At 40.3% G+C, this 27,150-nt stretch overlaps 2 protein-coding genes across 20 annotated transcripts in view; one reads left to right on the plus strand and one right to left on the minus strand.

Moving 5' to 3' along the window:
• HNRNPA3 (heterogeneous nuclear ribonucleoprotein A3) lies at positions 1-23,457 on the plus strand. 18 transcript variants are annotated; one of them, XR_011000876.1, is made up of 14 exons: positions 1-139; positions 3,880-3,991; positions 4,461-4,484; positions 8,229-8,351; positions 8,443-8,589; positions 8,671-8,881; positions 9,115-9,204; positions 9,265-9,372; positions 9,553-9,663; positions 10,365-10,511; positions 10,971-11,096; positions 11,181-11,252; positions 14,302-14,376; positions 22,240-23,457. XR_011000876.1 is itself a non-coding variant. In XM_068195968.1 (13 exons), exons 2-12 carry the CDS (start codon positions 3,926-3,928, stop codon positions 11,231-11,233), a joined length of 1,206 nt encoding a protein of 401 aa, XP_068052069.1. In that variant the 5' UTR covers positions 1-139; positions 3,880-3,925; the 3' UTR covers positions 11,234-11,252; positions 14,302-16,828. The 18 variants fall into 18 exon arrangements, 16 of the variants coding, with proteins under 16 accessions (XP_068052069.1, XP_068052066.1, XP_068052077.1 ...); XR_011000875.1 differs by lacking the exon at positions 22,240-23,457 and adding an exon at positions 16,539-16,828; XM_068195968.1 differs by lacking the exon at positions 22,240-23,457 and having other exon boundaries at positions 14,302-16,828.
• The window catches only part of NFE2L2 (NFE2 like bZIP transcription factor 2), a 23,595-nt gene continuing 14,340 nt past the window's right edge, over positions 17,896-27,150 (minus strand). For both annotated transcript variants that reach the window (XM_068195959.1, XM_068195960.1), the window contains exons 2-5: positions 23,027-23,296; positions 22,776-22,871; positions 22,257-22,436; positions 17,896-20,293 (exon numbers count right to left, since the gene is read on the minus strand). In XM_068195959.1, coding sequence (XP_068052060.1) covers positions 19,085-20,293; positions 22,257-22,436; positions 22,776-22,871; positions 23,027-23,296 — 1,755 coding nt within the window. In that variant the 3' untranslated portion in view covers positions 17,896-19,084. The remainder of the gene's footprint in view (positions 20,294-22,256; positions 22,437-22,775; positions 22,872-23,026; positions 23,297-27,150) is intronic.

Genomic DNA, 27,150 nt, shown 5'->3' on the forward strand with positions numbered 1-27,150 from the left:
GAGGCGGGGCCGCCCCGCGCGCCCGGCGCGGCTGCGCCGGCGCCGCCACCCCCACAGCGGGCGGCGGTTTGTGCGCGGGGCCGGCGGTCGGCGTGGGACCGACGAGGGCGGGAAGGCGCTGTCGCTGAACGCCGGCACGGTGATATCTTCTCTTTCCTCGCCTCCCTACCCTTCTCCGCACCTTCCCTCTCCCCACCTTCCCTCGCTCCCGATCCTTTTCTGTCCTGGCGGGGAAGGCGCCGCGCGGACCGGGGGGGGAAGAGCAGGAGGGGGGGATGGGCGGCGGGCCCTGAGAAGAAAAGCGGTAACGGCCGCAGCGCGCGCGCCGCCCCGAGCCCGCCTCGCCGCCACGTGACCCCCCCGCGCGCCCGCCCCCTCCTCTCCCGCCCGGCTCCATATTGGCGCTGCGCTGGCCGAGCCCGGGCACAAAATGGAGGTAACTGCGCGGGGCGCGGGGCTCGCCGCTGTCGGCCGAGCCGGCAGCGAGGCGGCTTCTGCCGCGCGGAGCTGGAGCGGCTTGAACTCCGCCCGAGCCTGCGGCCGGGAAAGCGCGGCGGGAAGGGGGCGGTTGGCGGCAACATGTAATGGAGCCCCTTGCAGTTCCCGCGGCCGCCGCCTCCTTGTGGCGTTCTTGCCGCGCTCCAGAGCCGCTTTCGCCTGCGCCACGCCGCGTTACTCTGCAATGGCGGCGCGGGCAGGAAGAGAGAGGGAGCGGGAGAGGCGGCGCTTCCGCCGCGCGGCCCCGCGGGCTGCGGCCGCCATTTCGCAGCGCTCCGGCGCGTGGGTGAGAGGGGCCCGGGCCGCGGCAGGGCTGTGGGCAGCAGAGCCCTTCGCAGCAGTCCTGGGGACTGCGAGACACATGGGCGCGTGTTCGGGCAGCAGGAGGGCAAGGCGAGCCCTACACGTGCGTGCGTCATTGTTCTGCCCTGCCTGTGTTCCTTTCCCCCCTTCCCTACCCGGCCCACCCCCGACCGTGAGCTACCCGGAGTAGTGCGGCAGGGATATTCGTTAACACACTTTCTACACACTCAGTTTTCTCGAAACAGATTTCAGAAGTATTAAAGTGGTTTACTGCAATACGCTGCGTCTCGCAGCAACACGTTGTAGCACCTCCCTAGTATCTCTTACGCCTGCCCAGAGGGAGTTAAATCATGCCGGGAGCCTTTGCTGCCCGGGAGGTGGGGGAAGGAAAAGTTCAGTACTCTTCCATTTTTCTACGCCCACAATTACACATGGAAAAGACCCAGGACATACGGTGGCATTCTGCCATGGTCCTGGTGAGCAGCATGAAGCAGTCTGCACAAATCTGGAGAAATCATCCTCGCCCTACGTGGAGGGAAATAGTGATGATATTCTGCCCTTGCTTTCCTTTCCTCAAAACCTAAGGGTGTCTGCTGAAGTGTTTTAGAGTACAGCAAGCAAAAATAGTGCTGGGTTTTTTTTGGTTTTTTGGGGGTTTTTTGTGTTTTTTTTTTCGTGTGTGGTATTTTATCTTTAATCCTTTCACTGAAAGCTGAAACCTTAAAAATTAAGATCTGAGAAACCAACAACTCACTAGTTTCTGTTCCTGCATTAAAACCAGAAGAAACTGGATCCCTTAACCAAAGCAGCTAAAAATAACTTTTTCGTGTAAACAATTGTTTTAGCTGCTTTGGGGTTTAATAACTGAGAGGGGTGATGTGTTCAAAGCCTTGGAAAGTGATTCAGTAAAGCTTGGGAACCTATCACATCAGGTATTCGCACACGTTACCCAGCTAATACTTTGGATATTTTCTCAGACACGTGTTCCTATTGGTATTGGGAGTACACTACCAACACACTTTAAGAGAATCAGTTTTTTCCTGCTTTGACTTTTAGGTTTGGTAAAACACCCTTCTATATGTACTTTGAGTCCAACTCGAGTTGCTTACAGAAAAGACCAGTGTATTTCCATAGTGTTCTCTGATTGGATGGGTGAACTTCCATCTTGATAATGTCTGGTTTGTCTCTGTTACCTTTTCTCCTGTAAGAGATAGAGCAGCGTGGTGAGTAATGAGACACGTCCTGGTGACTTTATCATTATGATTTAAAGCTTTCCTTGGAGATTGCTTTAAGTTCTGCAGTTAAGTTGCAGTATATGATTGCTCAATGCTAGTTTAACAACGAAACTATTCTGAGTATTTTTATTCAGAGTTGAATAGTGTTCTGTTGGTGATAAGAATTTAAAAATTTAGTGCTGTCAGCCTTAACAACATTCTGTAAGGCAAAATAGGAATAGGACTAAGCAGGGCTGTGTTCCACATGAGCTGATGGTGTGCATTAGCAAGAAGACAACTCCTTTTTAACCCTCAAGGCCTTTAGAGGCCATTGGGGCAGAGACCATGCCCAGGAGCTTTATGTTGGCCAGTGTGGAGCCTCACTGGGGAAGGCTGTAGGTGACTGAGGAAAGGGATTCATACTTACCATTACATTAAAAAGGTATTTAAATAAGCTTATTCCTTTGCTCCCCAACAATTCCTAAAGCTTTATTTTGCCATACAGTTAGTTTGTAGAAAGCCCTTGAAGTGTTAATGTTCTGTTTCATACCTCCCTTACATGACTTGTTGAAGTATTTGATAGCCTAATACCTCTTAAGTCAAACTGATATTTGATTTAAAGGATTTCAAGAGCAGGTTTAACATTGTGTAGCGAGGAATTGAAGATAATACAAACACCTTGATGTTACTTAATAAAACCTTTAAAATTGTTAATGCATTAAATCATGATACTCATGATTTCACAATTGAGTTTAATTTGAAGCTGGATTTTAACATGAAGTTATGTGTAAGAATATCCACTTAGAATAACAGTATGTGTTACTCATTAGTAGAAACCTGCCTGCTTTTCCACATGCAGGAACAAAATTTGCAGGAAGAAAACGTTTAAAAAAACCCACAACCCAAGCAAACAAACCTCTCACAGAAGTACACCTAATCTTGTAAATATCTATACTTTTAAATGCAGCAGAAGTTTAGTTTTACTGAAGTATGTTATGTCGTTAACAGTATTGCGCTTAGGCTACTGTAATAAAGTTTCAGTAAGTATCCGAAGTAGTAATTAATATTGGCCAGAGATAAATGAATGCATTAGGACTGAAGGATCCCAGAAAGTTTTCTAGAAAAACGGTCAAAGGGAACATGATTTTTTTGTTTAAATGTGTAGGTATGGGTTCATTCACTGTGTTTATCTCGTACAAGATTTTCTGTTTGTAAAGGGACATAGGTTCCATACTACAGGGCAGTAATCAAATATATAATATGGAAGGAAAAGTAATGCAGGTGCCTCGTGCTGTAGACTCCCGAGGACCAGCAGTTCCTGATGTTGCAAGTTAGCATCAGTAAGGGGTTCTTGCATTACTCCTAGTGGAAAGTATTTTTTAATACAGTAACTATACCAAGACATCCTCTAGTGTTCCACACTGCTGGATAGCTGACTACAAGAGGTAGTCATCAGAAAGTTTTAATAAGCAATATTTGCAAAATGTTACATGTTTTGGAGCTTAAAAATCCATAGAAGCAGAATTTACCTAAGGAGTTTGGGTATTGAAGGTGGAATTTGCTTGCTGTCAGTTGTATTTGCAATAGTTCAGTCAGACAGTAATAGATAAAGGTTTGCTACAGATTTTAGCATTAGTTTGTATAGTGAGCTTGACTGGGATAGCAGATGTTTCTCTTACAGCTCTTTTCAATTGTTAGCTAAGTAGCCTGAGCCTTTTTATCCTACCATTTTAAATACTTCTGAGATGTTTTTTGTACTTTGACCCCTTTCTTCCTGCAAAGCTACACCTGTGTGTTGCAGCCAGAGAAGGCCCTGTGTCACAGGAACTGGGGTAAGTACTGACTTATCCAACCTGTTTTCTAGGTTTCCTAGATCTAAAAGAAAGGCCGAGTTAGAGTACCCTTCCAAAATGGCTGCTATTAAGGAAGAGAGAGAAGTGGAAGACTACAAGAGGAAAGGAAGACGATCCTCACAGGTGAGAGGATGGGGTTTTTATTAAAAATAAAGTAGTTTTAAGGGGTAAAGATGAAAAAAAACCAAGTTAACCATTTCTATTTGATATATTAATATTTTTTTTCTACCTTCTTCATCCCCGTATTAGTGGAGTAACTTTTAAATTGCAGTTTGCTACTTACAGTTTTAAGGGGTGGGGTGTTAAGCATAATGGGGAAATTTTGCTTGTGTAGCTTTCTGTTATAACAGAATTGATTAAATATATGTTTCTGATTAAAGCAAGGTGGAATTATTAAAATCAGAGTATCAGCAGGAACTTGATTACTTCTACCTTCAAAAGTCCTGTTTTTAGTGGGAATGAAGACAGGTTCCTATTTTCTTTTCTTCTTTTTTTTTCTTTTTTTTTTTTAAGTAAAAATGGTTGCCTGAAAGTCACTGCAATTGAAAGCGAGCTGTACTAAGTAAAAATAACTGTTTTCTTTTGCTTCTAGCAGAAATACCGTAGACTGAATAAGGTGCGTAGTATAGAGAAGACGTTGGGGCTGTTTTTGGGAGGATGGGAGCTAGTTACTTTTGGGGGCAGGGTGTGGAAGTGGGAGGGGGGAAAAGTTCTTAATACCCTTCAGAAAATAACTTTAAGGTTAGCAAAAAGGGTATTAAACGTGCTTATATAGCTTATAACAGAGGCATTTTATCTTCGTTTATTTGGATTTGTTTGCTTTCTAACATTACTTTTTCAGGTTGCTTGAATATTTTAGCTAGTTCAAACCAACTTTTTCTGGAATGATGCACTACTGCAATATGTGAGGGCCTAAACACTTGAATTACGAACAAACCTTGTCCGAGTTGCATGTGTCTGGTAGTGTATGGTTACTTTGTATTTAAGTACAGTGTGTAAATCCATTTGGAAGGAATTTGAAACTCACTCATTCAGACTTTGAATTGAGTGTAATGGGGGCTGATCAGCTGCATACTAAATTAGCTCTTGTAGTTCACAAAAGTAGATTGTCCTGCAATGATCTTAAAAACTGTTGCATTTCGAGAGAATAAGTTTCTCAGAGATTGTTGCTGAGGCCGCAGTGGCATGTAAGCTTTCCCGTTTCAGGAGACTGTCTAGGATTGTACTGCCTGGGGACAGGGTGGTTTCAGGTTCAGCCACAGCTGAGTGTAGGTTTGGTGACAGGCATTTTATGGACACTTGCTGCTGCTCAGAAGTAGAATGCATGGGAGAGCTCCACCTGAAAACTGCCTTGTAGAGAAAAACACTGCAGTTCCAAAAGGCTGATCATTCAAAACCCCTGCCATGGGAAATTTCACTTGATGGCAACCTCAGGATAGAAGCAGTATGGATCTGAAGCAGCATTGTCTCAAAAGGCGTCAGGATTTCTGCAAAGAGGAGGATTTTTGCAGGAATTCCAGGGGGTTCCAGCTGCCATCTTTCCCACACCCCCCCCTCCCCCCCCTTAGGCGAGAGGTACGCTTACACTGCGCCGAGCGTTGGGGCTTTCGGTAGGGCCTGGGAGGCAGCGGTGCGGTTCTGCCGGCGGCAGGAGGCGAGCAGCGGGGCCCTGGGCCCCTGCGGGCCGGGCCCCGCCCATGGCGCCACTGCGGCGCCGGCCGCGCGCCCCGCCCTCGGCTCCATATTGCCGGCGCGGCGGCTGCGGCTCAGCACAAAATGGAGGCGGTCGGGCCCGCGCAGCGCTTGGGCTTTGGCGGGGGAAGGCCAAAGTCGGGGCAGAAGGAAGGCTTTCCGCCTCCGCAGAGCCATGTAATGTGTCTGGAAGCCCCTCTGACAGCTTAGGGGGAGAAACCGTGTCTTGCCGACTAAAGGCAGGCTGGAAGGTCTTGCAGCTGCTCTTCCCTACTCCTTCCAGAGGAGTGCTGCAAAATGGCGTGCCCTCGTGCCGTGTCAGCTGAGCAGGAGGCGGCCTGATTCTTATAGAGCAGGGTGGAAGGTACACTGAGCGAGAGATGTGATCTGCAGGATGTTCTGTGCAGGAAAGAGTGCTGTTAGAAATAACTTGAAGGAGAACAACTGAGAAACAGTCTTGTGTGATAGAGAACAGCACTCAGAAAACCCCAGTGAGAGCAAACTGCCTAAAAAAACCAATTCCATAATTCTCTAAGAAAATGCTGCCTTCTGTTTTTTGCACAGAGTTCCTATAACACGTATGTGTCCTAAAGATAATTCTTCAGTAGAACAGAGAAGCTGTAACAGTAGGTATTCTTTCCACTGTATGAGAACAGCAGTTCTCGTGCACAAAATAACAATAAGCAGAAAAGAACTTCATTTTTCCTTACCTGAAAAATTCTGTGGCTATTCTTTTAAGGTAAAATCACTCTTGAGTTGTTAGCTGGAAACTCTCATAGCCTTGAATAATATCAGAGAACTCTAAATAGTCTGTCCAGTTTTTCCTTACATACATTTCTGATTTTGGAGGAGTCTGATCTTCGCAGTTTCACTTAATAAGTGTCTTTCAATATGTATAGAAGAGTTTGAAATGCTTAATGTTCCCAGCTTTAACATAACCCAACTAAAAATTATAGTAGATTTTAAAAATTGGAATTGGCAACAGTTAACATTTGACCTACAGTTTCTATATACAGTAGGTGTGTAATCCTATGAAATTTAAAGGTTCAGTGTAGTGAGAAGGGAGATGATTTTTTTAATGCTTTTGCAGCCTGAACCACTTGGAAGACACTAGAAGCTTTACTTTGTAATCATGGGACCATTGACTGTTATTGGTTTATATGATGATCCTGAGGTAACAAAGCCTTAAATAGAAGGCTGTTATCAAAAATGGTGGGCTTCTTTCTAACAAAATTCAACAGGTGTAAGGGTGCAGGGATTTACTTCCCAGACAGCTTTTCATAATCTTAGTTACTGTTTGCTGTAGTACAACATAAGTATTATAAGCCAACGGTTTGCTAAAGCACTGTATAATACAAAAACTCTCACTCAGAGGGGCTTAAGCCTTTCTGGCCAGCCCTAGCAGTGTGGCAGAGGTTAAAGCACTTCAGATTTGAAGCAGAATGTCTATAGATAGAAGTCTGTGGTTGTTTTTATGTAGTTCATATCAGGATGTTGCTGTATCTAGTCTGGTTTAATGGACTGCAGCAGAAACAGTGAAGCCTGTTGAACATTGATGCTGCAGAACTGAAGCCATACACAGCATAGTTGGTCAGCACCTTGTGGAGTGTTTTACATGCACAGAAGTACCCACTTGCTAAATGAGATTTTAATCTGGTTGCTTTTAAACAGAGAGAAGTCTGGTAAGACTTCTCTGACAATGGCAGTTGTGAAACAATTTTTTGTGAATTCCACGTCTTATGTATGGGGAAATTCCCTGTCTAGCAAAAAAGTGCAGCACTGAAACAGTGGAAACACAGTAGTACTCTTAAGCCCATTTCAGTCATTCGATAGAAGACTGGGATCTGCAGATTTGCACCTTTTAAAATGTGATTGGTCATATATAGGCAGTGTTACCAAGAGCTGTTAAACTTGCTTGTTCTGTGATGCTTGCTAAGTTACCAATCTTATTCCAGTAGTTGTACCCCCTACTGGTCATCAATGAGTTGTTAGAGCATTTTCTTGTCTGTAGGACATAGGTCCGTGTCGTCTCACACTTTAAAGGTATTTCCCATAACACTAAAATCCACATATATATTTACACTATCTTGCTTGCAGGTACTCCAGTAGTAGAATTATCAAAGTACAGAATTTATATTTGAAGGAATTCAGTATTTATATGCTTCATAAAAATGCATAAAGGTAACCTTTGAAAATGGACATCCCCGAAGAGTAGACACTCAGCCTGAGCAGGAACCTTTTTTTCTTTGTATACTGCATCCTTAAATTTTTTGTAGTTCTGCATATTTATGCTTCATAAAACATTAGAACTTCCCTTTATCTAGCAGTGCTTCATCCCCAGTCCCTACAGTGCGAACTGCTGCTCAAAGATAGGCATGGAATGAATGCACTTCAGGGTAGTGGGGAGCAAATAAGTTACCTAGTATATTGAAATCCCTTTACTATTTGCATTTTAGCTCTCTTTAAGTTGTTAGTGTTTTGATTAAAATCACACCTCATTAAGTGTTTACTATGCTGCTGTCTAAACCCATTAGAAGTCATTGTTTTTATGTAAATGTATTTCACCTATTTGTAGTTATAATGTACACAGATAACTTCTGATAATTCACTGAAATTTTAATTCTGTGATTTGTATTCAAAACGTGTTTTTGATTTTTTCATTTTGTAGGGCCATGAGCCAAAGGAGCCAGAGCAGTTGAGAAAGCTGTTCATTGGAGGTCTGAGCTTTGAAACAACAGATGATAGCTTGAGAGAGCACTTCGAGAAATGGGGCACACTCACAGACTGTGTGGTAAAGTCTCTGTTAACTAGTTCGTGCTTTCAAAAGGGTTAGGTACTTAAAGTAGCATAGAAATACAGAGTGCCTCCTTGTGTGTTTGCAGGTGATGAGAGACCCACAAACAAAACGTTCCAGAGGCTTTGGCTTTGTGACTTACTCCTGTGTGGAGGAGGTGGATGCTGCCATGAGCGCTCGACCACATAAGGTTGATGGACGCGTGGTTGAACCAAAGAGAGCAGTTTCCAGGGAGGTAAGTTCATGTTCCAGTTAACCACATATCCTGATCTTTACCTACTGCTTTAAGCACTGAATATCATTTTTGGCATTGCAGGATTCTGTAAAGCCTGGGGCACACCTCACAGTAAAGAAAATATTTGTTGGTGGAATTAAAGAAGATACAGAAGAATATAATCTAAGGGAATACTTTGAAAAATATGGAAAGATTGAAACCATAGAGGTCATGGAAGACAGGCAGAGTGGAAAGAAGAGAGGCTTCGCTTTTGTTACTTTTGATGATCATGATACAGTTGATAAAATTGTTGGTATGTAAGCTCTTTAGTGAGAAATTATTTAGGGGATAAAGTGTTAAAATTTCAGAAGAGTGGTGTGTGGAATGAGATGATTGCATAATCAGCTGTTTTACTGTTGTAAAGGATGGGGTTGATTTCATGTTACTTTTCAAAGTGAGCACATGCCTTACAGTAACTTTCTGTGAGTTTTACAGCATATTGCATTGATGTGATTTCTAACTTTCCTTTTTCACTATTTTCTGTAGTTCAGAAATACCATACTATAAATGGACACAACTGTGAAGTGAAAAAAGCGCTCTCAAAACAAGAGATGCAGACTGCTAGCTCTCAGAGAGGTGAGTTGTAGTTGTGCATAGCTATTTAGTGTAACAGGTTTTCAATTAATGTAATTCAAGTGAAATATTTTGTAGGTCGTGGGGGTGGCTCAGGCAACTTCATGGGCCGTGGAAACTTCGGAGGCGGTGGAGGGAATTTTGGCCGCGGAGGAAACTTTGGTGGGAGAGGTAAATGGCTGGAATATCATTGTAGAATGTTATTTGCATTTTGGTTGGGTTTGGGTGGGGTTTTTTTTGGTTTTTATTTTTTTGTTTGGTTGTTTTGTTTTTTGGGGGGGGGGGGGTTGGGTTTTTTTTTTTTTTAAGTTCCTGTGACAGTTGGCTTAAACACTTAACATGTTTGTTCAGGAAAACATTCTCATCTGTTTTGTGTTCTAGGAGGCTATGGGGGTGGTGGTGGCGGTGGTGGGAGCAGAGGAAGCTTTGGGGGTGGTGACGGATACAATGGATTTGGTGATGGTAAGTGTATTGTTCACTTCCTTTTCCTCCAATGTTAGAACCAGCTGTAAGTCTTGCATTCACCTTGGAAGCAAAGTCTGTTTTGGTGATAATGTGATAATAGCAATAATGAAAATGAAATTGCTACATTGTAGAGTTGTGAAGAGTTGACTTTTTTTGTTCTCCCCACAAAATAATGGTGGAAAAAATACTTGTCTGTATTTACCCTTTTAAAAAAATCTCATATCATAAGGTCATAAAGGAGCTGCTTATTATTGAGAACTAAGTGGAGATTCTGGTATCAGTTGAGATAACTAAAACTGAATAAAGCAGTAAACAAGTGTTTTCAGTAAACTCTTAGGACTTCTTCTTGTGGTTCAGTGGTATCTTTTTCATGATGCAGTTAGGATGAGTATCCAAAATTCATCTGAAGAGAAATATACCTCATTTACCAAAAAAAATGCAGTTATCAGAATGCAAAAAGGGATGGAGGGAAGTAGGATGTAATTAATTACTTAGGTCTTGGTTTTATAAGCATGGGTTTTTTTCTCAATTAAATATTTTAAATAACTTATTCAGCCACAATGAGTATAATATAGGAAAAGTGCTGTGGGACATTTTTATTGTGTGTGTTGGTTTGTTTGGTTTTTTTGGTTAAAGGAATCTTTCTTTACCATTATTTAGCTTTGGTGTGTTAAGTTTGACTTCTCTTTTATTCAAAGGTGGCAACTATGGAGGTGGTCCTGGCTATGGCAGCAGAGGAGGTTATGGTGGTGGTGGAGGACCAGGATATGGAAACCCAGGTGGTGGATACGGAGGTGGAGGAGGAGGATATGATGGCTACAATGAAGGAGGAAATTTTGGTGGTGGTAAGATTCCAGCTTTAATTCAACATCTAGGGTTCTTAGGTTTCATTTCACAATGCCCGAAATTTGGTAATTCATAAAATGAGTTGTATGTCTAGGTTTTAACGTAGAAGGCCATGTTACATAAGGAAAGTTGTTTTTCATGGGGATCAGCTTTGATAAACTACAACTTTGTTTTGCCAGGGATGTATTTTTCAAAAAGCTTTGACTATAAATCTGTGTGTGGAGGCAGAGTACAGGAATTTTAATGGTTTTGAGCGTTTCAAGTGTGTTGTCCTAGTAAAAATATCAGGGGTCTTCTGTTACTTGTGCATTTTGCATACAGGTAGCATCAAAATACATTAATTTAATTTTGAATTGTTTTAAACTACTACAGTTTATTTTTATATTGGATATTGGAATTTGGTAAGTTTTGTGTCCTAAGTGTTAAACAAACATGGCTTTATAAATTACTTGTTTTAGGTAATTATGGTGGAAGTGGAAACTATAATGATTTTGGAAATTACAGTGGACAACAGCAGTCTAACTATGGTCCCATGAAAGGTGGTGGCAGCTTTGGTGGCAGAAGTTCAGGCAGTCCCTATGGTGGTAAGTATGATTTTGTACAGAAAATATTTTTGAGTTGAAATCCGTTGTTGTTCATGTACTTCAATATACACACTGGTTTTTTAGGTGGTTATGGATCTGGAAGTGGAAGTGGGGGCTATGGTGGTAGAAGATTCTAAAAATGCTACCAGAAAAAGGGTAGGTGTAATGCATACTTATAATGATGATTAATAATGTACAACTGTTCACTGAGAGTAATAATTTTCTTATCCTGTATTCAACAGGCTACAGTTCTTAGCAGGAGAGAGAGCGAGGAGTTGTCAGGAAAGCTGCAGGTTACTTTGAGACAGTCGTCCCAAATGAATTAGAGGAACTGTAAAATCTGCCACAGAAGGAACGATGATCCATAGTCAGAAAAGTTACTGCAGCTTAAACAGGAAACCCTTCTTGATCAGGACTGTCATAGCCACAGTTTGCAAAAAGTGCAGCTATTGATTCATGCAATGTAGTGTCAATTAGATGTACATTCCTGAGGTCTTTCTCTGTTGTAGCTTTGTCTTTCTTTTTTCTTTTTATTTTCCCATTACATCAGGTATATTGCCCTGTAAATTGTGGTAGTGGTACCAGGAATAAACAAATCAATGAATTTTTAACTTTTCAATATTTGTGTAGTTCAGTTTTTCCACATTTAGTACAGAGAACTCTATAACAGAATTGAAATGTAGTTTAGGGTGTTTCCTTGTTAGTTAATAGAGAAGATAAATGCATTTCTCAATTACTATTTTGTATTAATTTAAAGTTAACAATAGAAACACCTATTGATTTGCAGTCTTAAGGGGTCTAGTCTCAGTGTATATACGTAACTGTCATTGACATGAGTTACATAGGCATACAGAGGGAAAACATCTGTATGTTGCATTATAGTTTGTTTAGATGTATAACTAGGATTTGAGTTACTCAAATTAGTGTTTGTGAATCATAGAACTAAGCTTTATCTTAATGAAAATTTCAAATTACTTTGGTTTGTGCATATTTTTTTAATTTGTAGTTCTGTATTAGTACTAGCGCTTCAAGAAAATAAGGCATGATAAATATTTTAACAAGACCAACTTTAGACACATGAAAGCTGTCTCCCGTCTCATTTGAGATGCATAAGGCATAACTGAAGTTGTTTAAGTCTTGGGTGGAGAGAAAAATTTGCTTTTTACCTTTATATTTATTGTAATTCCCGAGAAGTTAAGGTGGGGGGAATCAAGTGCCTGTTTCCTTGGGATATACAATGATTCTGTTTCAATAAAACTATACTTTGGGGAGGGTGGCTTGGAATTTTCATCCCCTTTGTCCCCATTTCCCTTCTCCCTCGCACCAGACTGCACTGTTTCAATTAAATGAGGTGTCATAGTGAGAGTAATAGGTATGTTCCTCAATAATTTATTGGCTATACTTTCTTGCATGCACCCTAGGCAATTTTCTGGACACGTGCTTCTGACTGAGAGCCAAAGGTAGCACAGGTGTAATCACTGACAGTCCCAGGTAATGTGCTCCAAAAGCCCATTCCCCATGGGCTCTTAAATATTAGAGTCCTTGAGCTGTTTCCCTGGCAGACATCGGTGCTCAGCTGAGAGCTCAAAGATAAAACACGATCTAGTTGTATTTTACCGACTAGAAGCACTCCCACAACGTAGAGGGGTACAGTCCCGAGTTCCCAGAGGTAGAATGGTAGTGTGCTACAACTGGATTTGGTGCAGTGGAGTAGAAAATCTGACCAGTACATGTGGCTAGAAATTGTACTTCATTCTCACTTCTGACCTCCAAATTAAGGCACTGCAGTCTGTGCTGTCCTCATCTGATGTGAATTCTCTTGACTATTGCCAGGCCAGTGCTTGCTGTCAATTCAGACTCAGAAGAGTAGGGACCCAGTCAATAAAAGAAATACTCAGACACTTGGCAATATGTATTGGAATTACTCACACCTGTTTCACTTCTGGGTCAATGTGCAGTATAAGGTAAATGCAATTCCAGTGTAGGAATGACTCTGCAAAGTTGTATGAAATGGCTTAAGGCATAATCAGTCATATTAATGAATTATAATTTTTAAGAAGTGGTAGAAAAATAAGTGTGTTGTTTGAAAAAAAAATTAAACATATGTTATTTAAACGCTGTTATTGGAGTGTATTTAGACTGCAGTACGCTAAAACAAGGAACCAGTGTCAAGATGGTAGCCTCCAAAATGGATTTCAAAGTCTGCTTATTCTTGTCTGTGGAGTTCTGAAAGATCTCAAAAGTTAAAGCAAGAATTGGTGGTTTAGTGAACGCTTCTGTTGTACGTGTTCATCTGGGCTTGGGGTGGGGGGGAGGCTGTACTTCAATAAAGGCATTTTTTAAACAACCCATTTGGAGTTTGAAAACATGGGAAACTAAACCACAACTCACTAGGGAGTGAGATACCTGACTTCTGACTTGCTTTGTACATTACTATGCTAGAAGATGTGTAGACTTGCACCTGGGGCCTGCATCTGATTGCAGGGACAACTGGAGGATGGGGTTGATGTCCCTTCTGACAATTGATCTGGTATTTTCTAAATTTTTTTAGAATGTATTGACAGTGTTCTTTTTAACAGGGCCTCTTGTAGCTGTACTGTGACTACAATGTTAACTTTGAAAAATAGTGTCATAATAAACTTTATGAACAAGATCTGTATGCAACCTTTTAAGAGATGGATGTAAGTGACGGCTTTGTAGGTGGGTGGGGTAGCTTAGCTGTTGTTTGTGACGTGGAAGAGTGTAAGCCATGAGGACAGTGATCCGCCAGCTTTACAGAACCTAGGATGTACTTCTTTGATCCATACATTGCTAAGGAGACTCGTAAGACAGGACTTCAGCAGCCTATTGAGTATGGAGAAGTCAGCCTAATTAAAGAATGACAAGGCAGCAGGAGCAACAGCTTCAACTTCCAGAAAAGTGAAGGAATAAGATACTGTGCTGATAGTGAGCAGCTTTCCCAAGGCTAGTTAAATCTGCTTATCACAGCTGAAATATCGAAGAAAGTCTAGCAAGAGTTCTTCACCTTTTGGAACCTCCTTGAGTGATAGCTACTTGAGTTGACTCAAAATCAATAGGTCTAGCATTTAGACCTGAAAGGAAGGGCAATGAGCATAGGTAAGGTTTGCCTTTAAAATTTTTCATGAATTATAAAGAGTGGTGGGAGGTTTTTAAACAAGGTAAGAGTAATTTCTTTAATTTTCAGGTTGAATGAGAAGCTGCTGCTTGACAAAATGGGGAATGTCTTGCACATCCTCTTCAAATGAAGGTTTCTGACTGGGTAAGATTTGTAGTGTATAGTAAAATGTGTTTAACCCCTATTTCCTTCCAGGCTTTCCTTTGACAGTCTCTTAATATCAAGGGAAGCTATAAGCACCAAGCAGCAAATATTCCAGCATATGCCATCCAGTGTTTCCTGTCTGGATGAGTGCTGCTTGCTGGTACATTTCCTATTCATGAATCTTCTGTTCCTGGCAGATACAAAGTTGCCTTGTGTCTGAGGTCAACAAGACAATGTGATGTTTTGAAATAATGTGCTTTGGTTACTGGGGAGTGTGCTGGGGTGGGGGGAAATTGTCCCGTGCCTTGTGGAAGGAAATAGGTGCCGCAGAGAAGCCCAGAAAGGCAGTGACACTGAAGCGGTTCTTCTGTTCTCAGCAGCGAGTGCCCTGATGCGGCTGCTTGCACCCGTTCTGGGAGGGACCTTGGTATTGGTGCAAGCTGGTATTTCCCTCCTAGGTAGTGCATCTCAGCTTACCAGGTGATGACGTATTTACCTGTACAAATCAAAAAGCTCCCTTTCAGATTCTGAGTGCTTTCAGGCAGGGTAATTGAGGCTAATACTGTCATGATACCCCACTGAAATCACAATGGCATTTGTACAGGCAAATTGAATGGCAATAAAAACTCACGGAATCTTGATTTTACACAGACTGGAACACTATTACTTCCTTTTCTGCATCTTTGATTATTACAGGTCCTTTTATAAAGTATTTCAGCATCTATTTAAACTTCCCAATACATTTCTGAGCCTGTGCATTCTTAGGAAGTCAATTTCTATTTTAATGTTGGTTATACTTCAGTTGCTCTGAAAGTAGTCAAATGGAACCTGCCTAATCAGAGGCATGTTCACAAACTATTTCAAGTACTTAGACTTTTTACCTGCTGCCTGTAGACTCCCAGAAAGTAATTCCTGACTTTGTAATACAGAGTTAATTGTAATTTTGAAGTAACATACAGAGATTTTAATAAAAACAGCAGTTACTTAATTGAAAATCTCATTATAACAGTATGTACTTCTTAAAAAACATTGAGACAAGTTTGTGTTTAGCCAAGGTCGAGCCTAAATCTGAAACTGCAGTACAGTCATGTTGCCTTAGCAGAATGTGCCAGCTTGTTGCTGAGGTGACAAGCTTACTTTCTTAAGCCTAAAAGTGGGAAACCTGTGCTTTTGCTCTGCTTGGCAGAGCTTCCGCAGGCATCTGTGCAGCAACAGGTAACGGGGAACAGCACTGCCCCTCAGGTGCAGACAAATGCTCTTTCACCTGCAGTGGTCTTTGGATTTTTTTTTAACAGTAAAATTTTGAAAATGTTTTGACAAAATTAATTTTTAACAAAAACTTTGTCATTTGCCTTGGTACTAGGCCTGTGTATAGAGTAAAGCTGTACTTTTCCTTAATATGAGAGGATTCCACGTTGCTGCAGATTTGTTGTGTGCTCTGGATGGGTCTTTTTGCACCATATATAGAAATAGATAATCACTGTTAGGATTATTTTCACAGTTTGATTTATAACACTCTTGTTAAAATTAATTTGTTTAAATTCAGTTATTTATAGCCAAATCTGTTCAGAAATAACTTTGACCAAAATAAACACATTCTTAAGGGAGTACTAGGTCAATTGTATCTCTGTCCAAGAGGCACTTTTAAGAATTTTATTTCATGGCCATATTTTTGTTTACTGGCTTCTGTTGAAAATAGCAGCTTTAAATGGAGATGGGGCTGTAAAGATGCAAAACTAGCAAAGCATTGGTCTGTAAGCTACAGTTGTACAGAAGTTTACTTGATAACAAAAATGATACTTCCAGGTAGAGAAGGGGGTTTCCCCAAAAGCAGCCCAGATTGATGGAGGTAACTATGCTGTTACAGAAAACAAAAATTGAACACAGCATCTTAACTGTTATATCCTTTCAGTACTTAAGGTTCCTAATATTTTCAAGCATGGATTGTGTGATGTACTGACGTGCTGTCTTTGGTTCCTGTGTTTAAGACATTAATGTGGTTTTCATGTACTGTCTACACTGAGGTGGAATATTCATAAATCAGTCTGTGGTCTCTGACAAGTGTGTGTATCCTTAAAATTGTGTGGCGCATGTAAGATCTTGAGTATCACTGAAATTCACGTATCTGATGGATGATTCTTTTTCTGCTGTGGGTGCTACAGGTTGACATCTCTCTCTATTAGCTTTTCCTGAACTAAAGTAATCCAAGTATCTCCACAGAAGAAAAAATGGCCTTCATGTAGAAGATAATATCGCAAGATTGGAAACAGAATAAAATGGTATAACTGGCAAAGACTTCAAGAGCAATGGTGCTAGTGTGCTGACATCTTGAAACTTGTGGTTAAACAAGTTAAAATAGCGTGGAAACTTAAAATTTCAGTATAGTCCATAATGGATTAAAATTGTTAAAATATTTCAATTTTGTATCAGAATAAAGTGTATGTTGTCAAATAACTTATAATCTGAAATGCGTTGGCATCACCTTTTTTTAGTGCTGTGCAGAACACATAACTGGTCTAGAGCTATTGCAACACATTTTCTTACAGGATCATCTTTCCAACTTGGGGACTGCAAGCCAAAAACCCTTGGTTCAGGCCATCTTTTCAGCTTTATTCTTTATAGCTTTAAGTTGGGATGTTTTGATCAAGCAGCAAATGGTCTCTGTGTGGCCGCTTGTCAGTGTCTGAGGTCAGCAGTGTGAGGCTTTTGACTTGACAATGTCACTAGTCACTCTGATTTGGAAGCATACTCTGTACCTCAGTAATAATAGTAATGAAGGTTATAGTTTGCAATGTTTTGAGATGTATGAATAATGTGGATTTTCTTAGTGATTTTAAGGGGTTTGATGTGAGAGCAGCGTGCACTGTGGTGATGATGTGAAGAACACTGGTTTAAAGTGAATGCAAGTTGTCACAGACCAAGTTACTTTAGGCTGGTTCTTCACCTGATGAAATTCAAACAAGGCTGCTGCGTTAACCGCAGGTTTTTTGTAGTTGCACTTTCATTTTGGTAATGGAAGAAGTATCTTTGTACTATGTTTTAGACAAATGGATGGTACAAATACAGCAGTCCCTGCAAAGGCTGTAAGGATGCTGTTTGCCTTTGGCTTTCACATTAGTGAACAAATGGAAGTGCAGGGCGGGAGTTTACTGAGATGTCCATTTTATAGCCAATTTGTAATTAAAAGTATTTATAGAGCAGCTGTAGAGAGAATTTTCTCTTGACAGACATTTGATAGCATAGTTAATGGCAAGGGGAACCTAGGAGTGTTTTAGGTGCTCTGTGCTTTGCCATCAGCCCCTGCCTGTGTTTAGGAGTTACTGTGTATCGGTGTTGACTGTCCAGGGCCATGGCTGGGTGTGCTTTCTCCTTGATGCCTATGCTATAAAATTGCCATCTTCAAATATGAATTAGTCTTCTTGCTTTAAGTGGCAGCAGTGTGTCTTGTATTCCCCCAGTGCCCACCCATGATATGGACCATCAGTGGCAAGAAAAAAATCACTTAAGATCAAGCATGACTTTTAGAACTTGCACAGGGATGAAGATGGTTTTTAATGTTCAGATCAACACGTCTTACAAATTAAGCATTTTCTGTATTGAAAAAAATCCAAAACAATCAAGTGCAATGAGATCCTTTGAGTAGTAAACAAATCCATGCTATTTATTTGCCCATTTTTTATTTTATAAATCATAATTTAAACTCCACAAAGCTTTTCAATTCACTGAGCAGAGATTCCAAACAGGGCAAGTGGATGGCTGCTAGTATGCAGTTTTCTGTAAGCACCAAAGTAACAGCAGGGACAGGTGATGCTCATTCATTGAAGTCAGAGGCACAGTAGTGTATTTCTAGGAGAATTGCTCAAAAGCCTACAGAAATTTTAGCTGGAAAAAGGCATAATGCTGGCAATGCTTTAACAGATTTTAAATGCCTTTGGAAAAAAGATCTCATGAATTTACATAGTGTTCAAAGAGGAAAATAAAAATGTCAGCTTAACATAGACTTGAAACTTTGTGTTACACGGTCTTTCCAAAGGTTAAAACAAAGCTGAATGAAGCATTAGTAATGCTGACGCTGCTGTGTGATTGATAATTATGCTACAGGAAGACATAGCCTTGGAAAACTAGCAGGGATTTCTCTCCTTTAGGGAAATAAATGTGTATGAAGTAGAGTTAAAAAAGTTTAATGAGCTGATAAAGCAAAATCAAACACTGAGTGTCAACTTTTATACTAAATTAATATATTAAATATAAGGCAAGTATAAATGTGTAAGAAAAATGGGGAACACTATTGAATATTTATAAAAAATATAAGCCATCCTGGTTGTCTCGCAAGAAATTATATTCAGAAGGCTAAAATCATTTATATATATATATATATCTCAAATCTAGGAATATAACAATAGATAGGAACAGTATATAAATATGGCATATTTAAATATTTACATATATATGGAAACTAGTCAAAGTGGTGCTATAAGAAGGAAATGTCTGTTATAAAGGCAGAATAAAAATTTTGTATATGCCCATCTGCATTGTTTGACTAATTTTCAACCTGCATCTTCCATAAACTAATTAACAACTTTAAAGTTGTCATTGCATAGACTTACTTGACAAATATTACTGAATTCTGCATTCCACCTCACAGTAAAAACTATCATAATGATACAAAACTAGTAACTCGGAGAACAGGAGCCAGCTGTACTGCCCTTCAAAGTTTAGTCCCTGACTGCCTGCTCTTAGGAACAAGAAAGACATTGCCATCTCTAGTTTGCTGCAGTGAATATTCACTAGGAGAGTAAGGCTTTCCATCTTCATCACGTAGCATGCTGAAGACCTCGAGGTACAAGGTGGTGAGTTGCTTTTTCATTTGATGAAGGCTTCTGTCATGCTCTCCTTTTTCCTTAAGCAATTTCTCTTTCTCATCTTTTAGGTTACTCAAATCATGCTCCAATTCTACTATATTTTCCAGTTTTCTTTTACGGCAATTTTGAGCAGCCACTTTGTTCTTGCCTCTCCTGCGTATATCTCGAATAAGTGTAAGCTGGGCTTCATTGAACTGCTCCTTAGACATCATTTCACTGAAGTCCGCAACAGGGAGATTGATGATTTTTTCAACAGGAAAAGGGATCTGCAAAGCTCTTGCTCTTTGCTCATCTCTCGTGAGGTGAGCATCAAGGCGGCCTGGAGGTTTATCTCTTGTGAAGGGAGCTTTGGGTTGGCCAGGAGCGGGAGGGGGTTCTTTCTTTGGTGTGACTGTACATGGCAAACTTGGTGTTTGAGTGCTTGGCCCTAAGGAAGAAAACACTTGATCCTGGAGGTGCAAAGAGTATACACCAGCACTGCTCTGCAGCATGCTTCCAGGAGCACTATCTGTGTCTTCCATGTCAGAATCGCTGCAACCCAAAGTCTTATCTGCGTAGGCAGATGATTCCACAGAGTGTTCCGGCGATGCTACACTGGAACTTGCATTCAGTGAAATACCAGAGTCAGAATCGTTACATTCTGCTCTGGTCCCTGAGTGGTTGCCATTAAAAGCTTTACACAGTGCAAAGTCAGAAAGATCAATAGGTTCACTTAGAATCTCTGCCAGAGATTGACTGATAGTGTTCGTTGCTGCTGCATCACCATTCACCTTTGTATCAATAAACGTGGTGTAGAAATCCTCACAGAAATCAGGGTTTGAAGGGGATGTGTCATTTAAAGAGTTCACACTCAGCTGGCTGGTGTCTTCTGGTGGCAAAATGCCCGAGAAGGGGCCCTCCATACCATCCAGGAAATCTGGACTGCAGTTAATGTCTTTTTTCAGCATGGGTAATGAGCTGCAGTAACTGTAGCTGTTGTGTATCTCTGCTGGCTTGGTTTCAGGGCTCCTGATTGTGCTCACCTCAGCCAGGTTATCATTTTCAATGTTCAGGCACTAGATGGGAAATGCAAGGGAGAAGTTGAGCAACACATGTCCAGTTGATAAAATCCTTTTCTACAATCCAAAAGCATTAAATAGCAATCAGCATGGACATAAAGGGGTTTTATAACACTGTTGCAGTCTAGATGACTACAGCACCCTTGTGCTATGAAGAAGCAATCGAGGAAGATGACAGATACCAAAGCAAGAGCACAAAACAACTTGTTCTGGACAAAGCATTTTAGAGTAAGAGAGCAGAGCTTCTCAGGCTCAAAGCAGGATGCTGAAGACACCCATTCCAATGTGGTATGGAAACTGCATGGAGCCCTCCTGTTCTGGTAATTGCTAGTGGGGATCCTGGAGCTGCCTGGTCTGAACTTCTCACAAGCACCACTGCTAGGAATGGCATGAGTACAGAAAGGTAAAATTCCTGAATGAGACTTAATGAGCATGTACAGCAAACAGTGACTTCTAGCACTATTACTTTCATGTCACAGTTCCTCAAAACCAAGATTCTTTTAGGATTTACTGAATGAAGGAGCTTTCAGCACAGAGTAATGTAAATCTTGGTGAAGTAAGAAGAGTGCTTAACATGGAGCCGGGCAAACACACATTAGTTCAGCTGGTTAACACCAGTGTGAACATCAGACTGCTCCATTGATGGGCTTTCACTGGCTACAAGAACTGGCTACAAGAACACCTTTCCAATGAGGTGGCAGTTGCTTAACAGAAGCTGAAATAAGCAGGCCTGCTGTCCCCCAGGAATTACTTGAGGTTGTTCATGGCTTAAGATAAGATTTTCAACGTGAGAGCTCTGTTTTTCCATTTCTCTAAACATAATTTGTAAAAGGCAGTGCCCTCATTTTAATTATCTTCTTTTTTCAAGAAAATTATTAAATTGCCATTCAGAATTACTGCAATAGATTATTTTAGTTTAGTTTCTTAATTTATTTTCACCATCGCTGCTGCCTCTTCACAGCCAATTGCCCTTGTTACTTATGGGAGGCCTTTAAGCCTAACACAGTAATCAGGTTAGAAAACTAGAAGAATATAAAAAATATAAAAAGACGAAGGGAAGAGGCAGAGTGGCAGCAAAAATTCAGCTCCTGCAAATTTTCACTTTAGTTTTTTGGAATATGATTCAGATTTATGGGCACTCCAGCAGGCAATCATCTCTTGTATTAATAGCATAAAGTAGAGCACCAGCATGCTGGAAAGCATGATGACATTCTACAGTAATATATTTGAAAATAAATTTATTCAATTTTATAATCAAATATAAGGAAAATAGAAATATAAACATAGGATAAAAATCCCTACATATTCTCTGTATTAGCAAAGTGACTCTTGTTCCTTTGAAATATCCACATTACACAAGTTTTCTTTACACTTTCTTTTCTTTACACATGTACATTACACAAGTTTTCTTACTGAATGTATATGAACAGCATTCATATAAATATACTTGAATCTTTTGTGTACCTAAATATATATTCTATTATCAGCTTTAAAAAACCTTTTCCTCAGATGAAAGTTGAATGCAAAAGTAATCATATTCACACAATCAGACATTACTAAAAAGCCCCCAACATTTACAGTAACACTTGTGAAAACAATTCCTGTTGTAGATCCATGACTAAGAATTGCCCATTTTTGAGCAGCTGAATTTTAACAATGATCACGCTGTATCAAGTTGCACACAGAGGCAAACAGTGAGTTGCTAAACATGAGGAAGTTCTGACTTAGAAATGTTTCATTCAGGCTTATCCATAAACAACTCATTTAATTCTTTCTACATGTTTTTCAATATACTTTTTTTGAAAAATGTAAAGCTTATATTGAGTTATAAACACCCTACAGGTGTAGAAACCAAGTAATAATCACCATCTGTTCAGATGCTATTGTACTGCCTTCTCCAAAGTACTATAGTCCTCCAAAAACTATCATGCTTTGTTTTTCAGGTGCTTATCATACTAACCTGTAACTCTGGAAGGGACAATAATTCTTCCCATACTTGCTCTATGTTCTGCATATTCTCTGCATCAGTGGGTTGTACTAGATCAGGGGATTCAGGTGGCTGAGTTTGATCAGAGGAAACAAAGGCTGGGTTGCTATTGACCTGAGCAGGAACCAGTGACTGAAATGCACCTGAAGAAGTCTGAAGGGTTTAAACAAATAATTAAAAAGCCGAACAAAACAATGACAACTAAAAAACCCACTCAAAAAACCAGATGTGCATTTTCCAAAGCAAAAACCTAGTTTTTGGAGTTCTACCATTTCTGCAGAACAAACAGGTGTTTCTTAAGGAAAGCATTTTTAAAATGGAATATTATAAAAATAGGCTCAAGTCTACTCACTGCTTTATGCCAGCCTGAACCAGCTTGAGGAGAAAACTCAGATCACAAATTATTCTTATGCTGAAGACAAATCTTAGAGAAGACATGAGACTGACCCCATGGAAAACCACCCATGAAACCACTGAACTATGCATTTTTACCTCATGCTCATCTATAAATGGGAATGCTTCTGCCAAGAGCTGCATGCAGTCATCAAAGGACAAGGCCTCTGCTTCTGGTTTTGAAGGCTCTGTGGTCTAAATAGGAAAGTTATGAAAAAAGGTTACTGCATCTTTGAGTAACAGAAGATCTTCCATTACAGCAACACATGCAAATTCATTTTAGGCAGCCACTAGTATTATGCCTTCCTGTGAATAGAAAAAGGGTTAAACACACTCAAACTGGAGTTTACCTGTGAGAAAGCAACGGGTGGCTCAGTGTTTTCTGACTGAATGCAATGAGCTGGCTGCACAGGAATGAATTCACCTGTCTCTTCGTCTAACTCCAGCTGAGCCAGCAAGGCTTCCTCCTGCTCTTTTTGGAGCTGCTCTTGTCTTTCCTTTTCAAGTTTCTTCTGTTTCTCGAGTTCATACTCCTTCTGCCGCTGCCTAGAATCAAAAACTTCACGTCTTGCCCCAAGGTCTATATCTTGCCTCCAAAGGATGTCAATCAAGTTCATGTCCTGCAACAGAAATGCTTTTTAAAGCAAGATCCTCCCAGGCAGAACTGGTTTAGAACAACAGCAAAGCTTTAAATCTCTGTGTCAAATGGGTAGACTTATGTAACTGAAGCTTATTCTCTTAATCCTACAAAATTACCAAAATAAAACATGGCTCTATATGACCTTTCTGATGTGTGTGATCTGGTGGTTTGGTTTCTGTGGTTCACACACAGGCTCACAGAAACCAAGAATTTATTACAATTGGTAAGGCAATACAGGAATTAGCCAGAGGATAAATATATTCTTCTTTTTTGACTTGTCTCATAGAAAACATAAAGATACAGAATGAATTTATCACAAAGAAAGTAATTTTTAGGAGAAAAGACAGAAATTGAAAAGTATGACCATGTAAATTTTTTTTCACATGTTCTTGTAAAACTGCAAAAGCTGCCTAAAAACATGACGGAAGCTTCCTGAAGTAACTGTAATAGCCATACTGCAAAATTTACTTTGGATTAGTAATGTTCCCTTCTGGTATTAATCTTAAAGATCAGCAGAACATCAAAGACACCAAGTGACATAACATCACTAGCACTAAAGACAATTATTAAGACTATTAGTAAAAAAATGTAATTTAAAGCCTAGTCTGTGCTGATGTTCTAAATGTGGCTGATTTGGAGCATCTAAGTATAAACAGTGGTTGCAGGGTCTCAAATACCGTTAATGAGTTGGCCCCTGGCTCATCAGAGAGTCCAAATGGAATTCTGCTATTTAGGAAAGAGCAATTGCTTAATACTATTTGCTATGGCTACAATTACTTTTAATTTATTGCATCAAGGTTTTTTATTGCGGGGAGGGGGGAAGGTCAAGGGGGTTAGTGGATTCTTTTGTTTTAGTTTTTTACTGTTCAAATAGTCAATATTCGTAGGGCTGAAGTCCAGAGTATTTTCTTCTATGAAGAAAACACTCAAACTAAAGCTCAACATGTATCAATTTGTATGCCTTTAATACTTGCTAGCCACGTTTCTTAGATGGGTAAATGCCAACCATTTAGCTGGTGCCTGGAAGTTTTTGATTTTACACCATGTTTCATTATACTTAAAATTACCCTTTAGGACAGCATGTGAAAATAATGTTTGGTGTTGGGCATCCTCATCAGATTAACACTCTACAAGTAATACACCAAACACTGCATTTCATCTAAACAGAACCTTCCTGATTCACTCAGCAGCTCTACACCCAAGATAGATTTTTTTTTTTGCCATCATATAAAATTAAAACATCCCCTTCTCTCTGAAGGTTATTTTCAAATAGAGAAGCAAAGTAATCTGAATGCCAGCTCATGCTGCCATTCAGAATGTTCACGTCTGTACAATAGCTATGGCAAAAAGCTTTAGGCCAAGTCCACATCTGAACAAACTAATTCAGGTTCGTCTGAAAAATCAATTCACATCCTCATTCCACGTGGCATGAATGACTTCTACTAATGACTTAAAAAATGTATTTTTACTAAAATTTGGTAATTATGTACAATATTTTTGTGTAACACAATGCAGGCATTTCCAAATCTAAAACATATTTAATATACCTTGCTGGGAGAGACCAAACTCAGCTTTAATGGCCAGCAATGAAGAAGCTGAAATTATTACAGTGGCTGCCCAAGACAATGTTTGGTCTTTCCAGATTGGCAGGGTAAAATGAACTAATTAAGTTCTGCAGTAATTGGAGATACTGCAATATGGTATAGCTTCATTAAGGGCCAGTAGTTTACCAGCTGCTCAGTGTCTCCTTCTGCAGCAGATCCAAAAGTGTTTCCTAGTCTCTGAGCATTTGCAATATGTTCTGGATAAAACTGCAGGATCTGGATGTTAGGGCTTACTTCTGAATTATTCATTTGCAAAGCACCATTTAAAATGCGACTCAAAAGATTTTTATGTGCATGTGTGTGTATAATGCAGAAAAATATCAGAACTGGTGCTCTGTTTCAGGTTAAATCATAAAAAACAAAAGCTTTTCTTCCTGTAGCTACAGAAGGCAGAACACATTTTCCTTAAGAAGAGAATCCATGTGGCCTTAGTACAAAAATGTTGGTCCCAGCTATTACGTCTTTCAGCCATTCTAATGGCAACATTCATTATCAAAGTAAGTAGCTTTGGGTGCTGCCTCCCTTGTGGGATGAGATGTCTCCAAAGACACCATGTGACCAAAGAAAATGCTGTGGCTGTACACCACTGCCTCTCTGTGTGTGCAGCAGTCAGTTCAGGATTCTTTTTTGAATGAATATGCTTGCATACTTATCAAGATTGTCAGGATCTTAAGCTGTTGTTTGACAAATACGACAGCACTGATTGGCTCCTGTCACCATTTATTCAAGGGACCATATTTGGGTCAGTGTCGTATCTCTAGCACAGAGTTGAGCTTTGCCAAACAGTGTCATGCTCTACTCTGGAGAGCACTGCTTGTCAGGAGCACTTTTAAATTTTATTTAGTTATGCTAGTGACACTTAAAACCAAAAGGATGGGTTGTTTTGTTTTTGTTACCACCATGTAACTGGAAAAGAGCCCTCCTATTTTCAGTTTGAAAAGTTGTACATAAATACAGCAATATTAATCTTAACTTAGAATAACAATTCAACTAATTACTCAACATAAATGGGCTACATGGAGGAAGTGTTCTTCTGGTTCAATATGCTGATATGTAGTATCAAACAGCACACTGATTTAAATATTAACCTGCCACTTAATACTTATCTATAATTTCAACCAATGCTTTTAGTAATAATTCCCGTTTCAAGAAAAAAGTATTCTGGTTTTTAGTCCAAAGCCTCAGGTTAAAGTTAAGGGAGTCAACACTGACAAGTGATTCACTAAGGAATGAATCACAACCACAAGCACGCGGTAATGGCAAAGAATTCTTAAAAAAACCTTCGCAGTCTAAAGCAAACATTTTGCAATTTTGTTCCTTTAGCCACCCCACAGTCTTCCTCTTTATTTTCCTGCCTTGTTGAACACCAGCACACACAACACAGAGATACCCACACAGTCAGGCATTCTACCTTAGGTTCACCACTGAAGCAATTCCCTTTCTACTGTGAAAAGTATCCCAGAAGTAACTATGTACTTGATGCCTGGAGTGTTAAAACTAAAGCTATTAAAATGCGTTCTCCTCTCCTGTGCAAGAGCGACCTGCTGGTTTTTAGTTGCCTCAACATGATGTGCTCAAATAGACTCATTTTGAGGGACAAGTGAGCACAGACTGGTAACCAAACTGGAACACGTGCACCAAGAGTCCTGTGAAAGATTCATCTGACCCAGAGCTGGCTGCTGCCCTTCATAGCCAGGCTGACCACTTCCCTGAATATCAGACACATTTATTGCAAAGGCACAGCCTCATGTGACAGCCTCCACAAGCGCCCACTTGTTCTTTCCTCCGTTGTGCAACTTCTTGGATTGCATCAGAGGAAATTATGGGTTTGGCAGAGCCATGAGGCCGTGCAGGAAGAGCCCGGCCTGTGCCCAGGACAGATTGCAGCCACGGTGCTTCCCCCTTGCCTGCAGCTCAGCTCTTTCCCTCCGAACACCAACGCCTTGGCCAAGGGCAAATGCATTATGGGATTCAACTTGTGTATTACTGTCATCCAGCGTTTCTAACTTTGGAGAAAATGGTATGGGTTTAAGACTTGTCCCAAGCAGACAAACAGTGATTTGATTTTGGTTTGATTTTCTTTGCAATTTTGAAGACAGAGAAATAACTTCTCTCAGCAGAAGACATGTTTGCTTTCCCATGATCCATGTAAGCAGGAGATGCCTTGTACCAATGGTTCTATTTTTCTGTTCATTTCGTGATATGCTCTTCCAACCACATTGATAGCTTA

This window comes from Anomalospiza imberbis, chromosome 7 (assembly GCF_031753505.1).
Source record: "Anomalospiza imberbis isolate Cuckoo-Finch-1a 21T00152 chromosome 7, ASM3175350v1, whole genome shotgun sequence".
NCBI lineage: Eukaryota > Metazoa > Chordata > Aves > Passeriformes > Viduidae > Anomalospiza > Anomalospiza imberbis.

What these genes read in the sequence shown, in the direction of transcription:
- HNRNPA3 (XM_068195968.1), top strand. Translation starts at nt 3,926, where the DNA reads ATGGCTGCTATTAAGGAAGAGAGAGAAGTGGAAGACTACAAGAGGAAA. An exon ending in AATACCGTAGACTGAATAAG is followed by an intron (nt 4,485 to 8,228) that starts GTGCGTAGTATA and finishes TTCATTTTGTAG; the next exon opens with GGCCATGAGCCAAAGGAGCC. An exon ending in TACAGTTGATAAAATTGTTG is followed by an intron (nt 8,882 to 9,114) that starts GTATGTAAGCTC and finishes TATTTTCTGTAG; the next exon opens with TTCAGAAATACCATACTATA.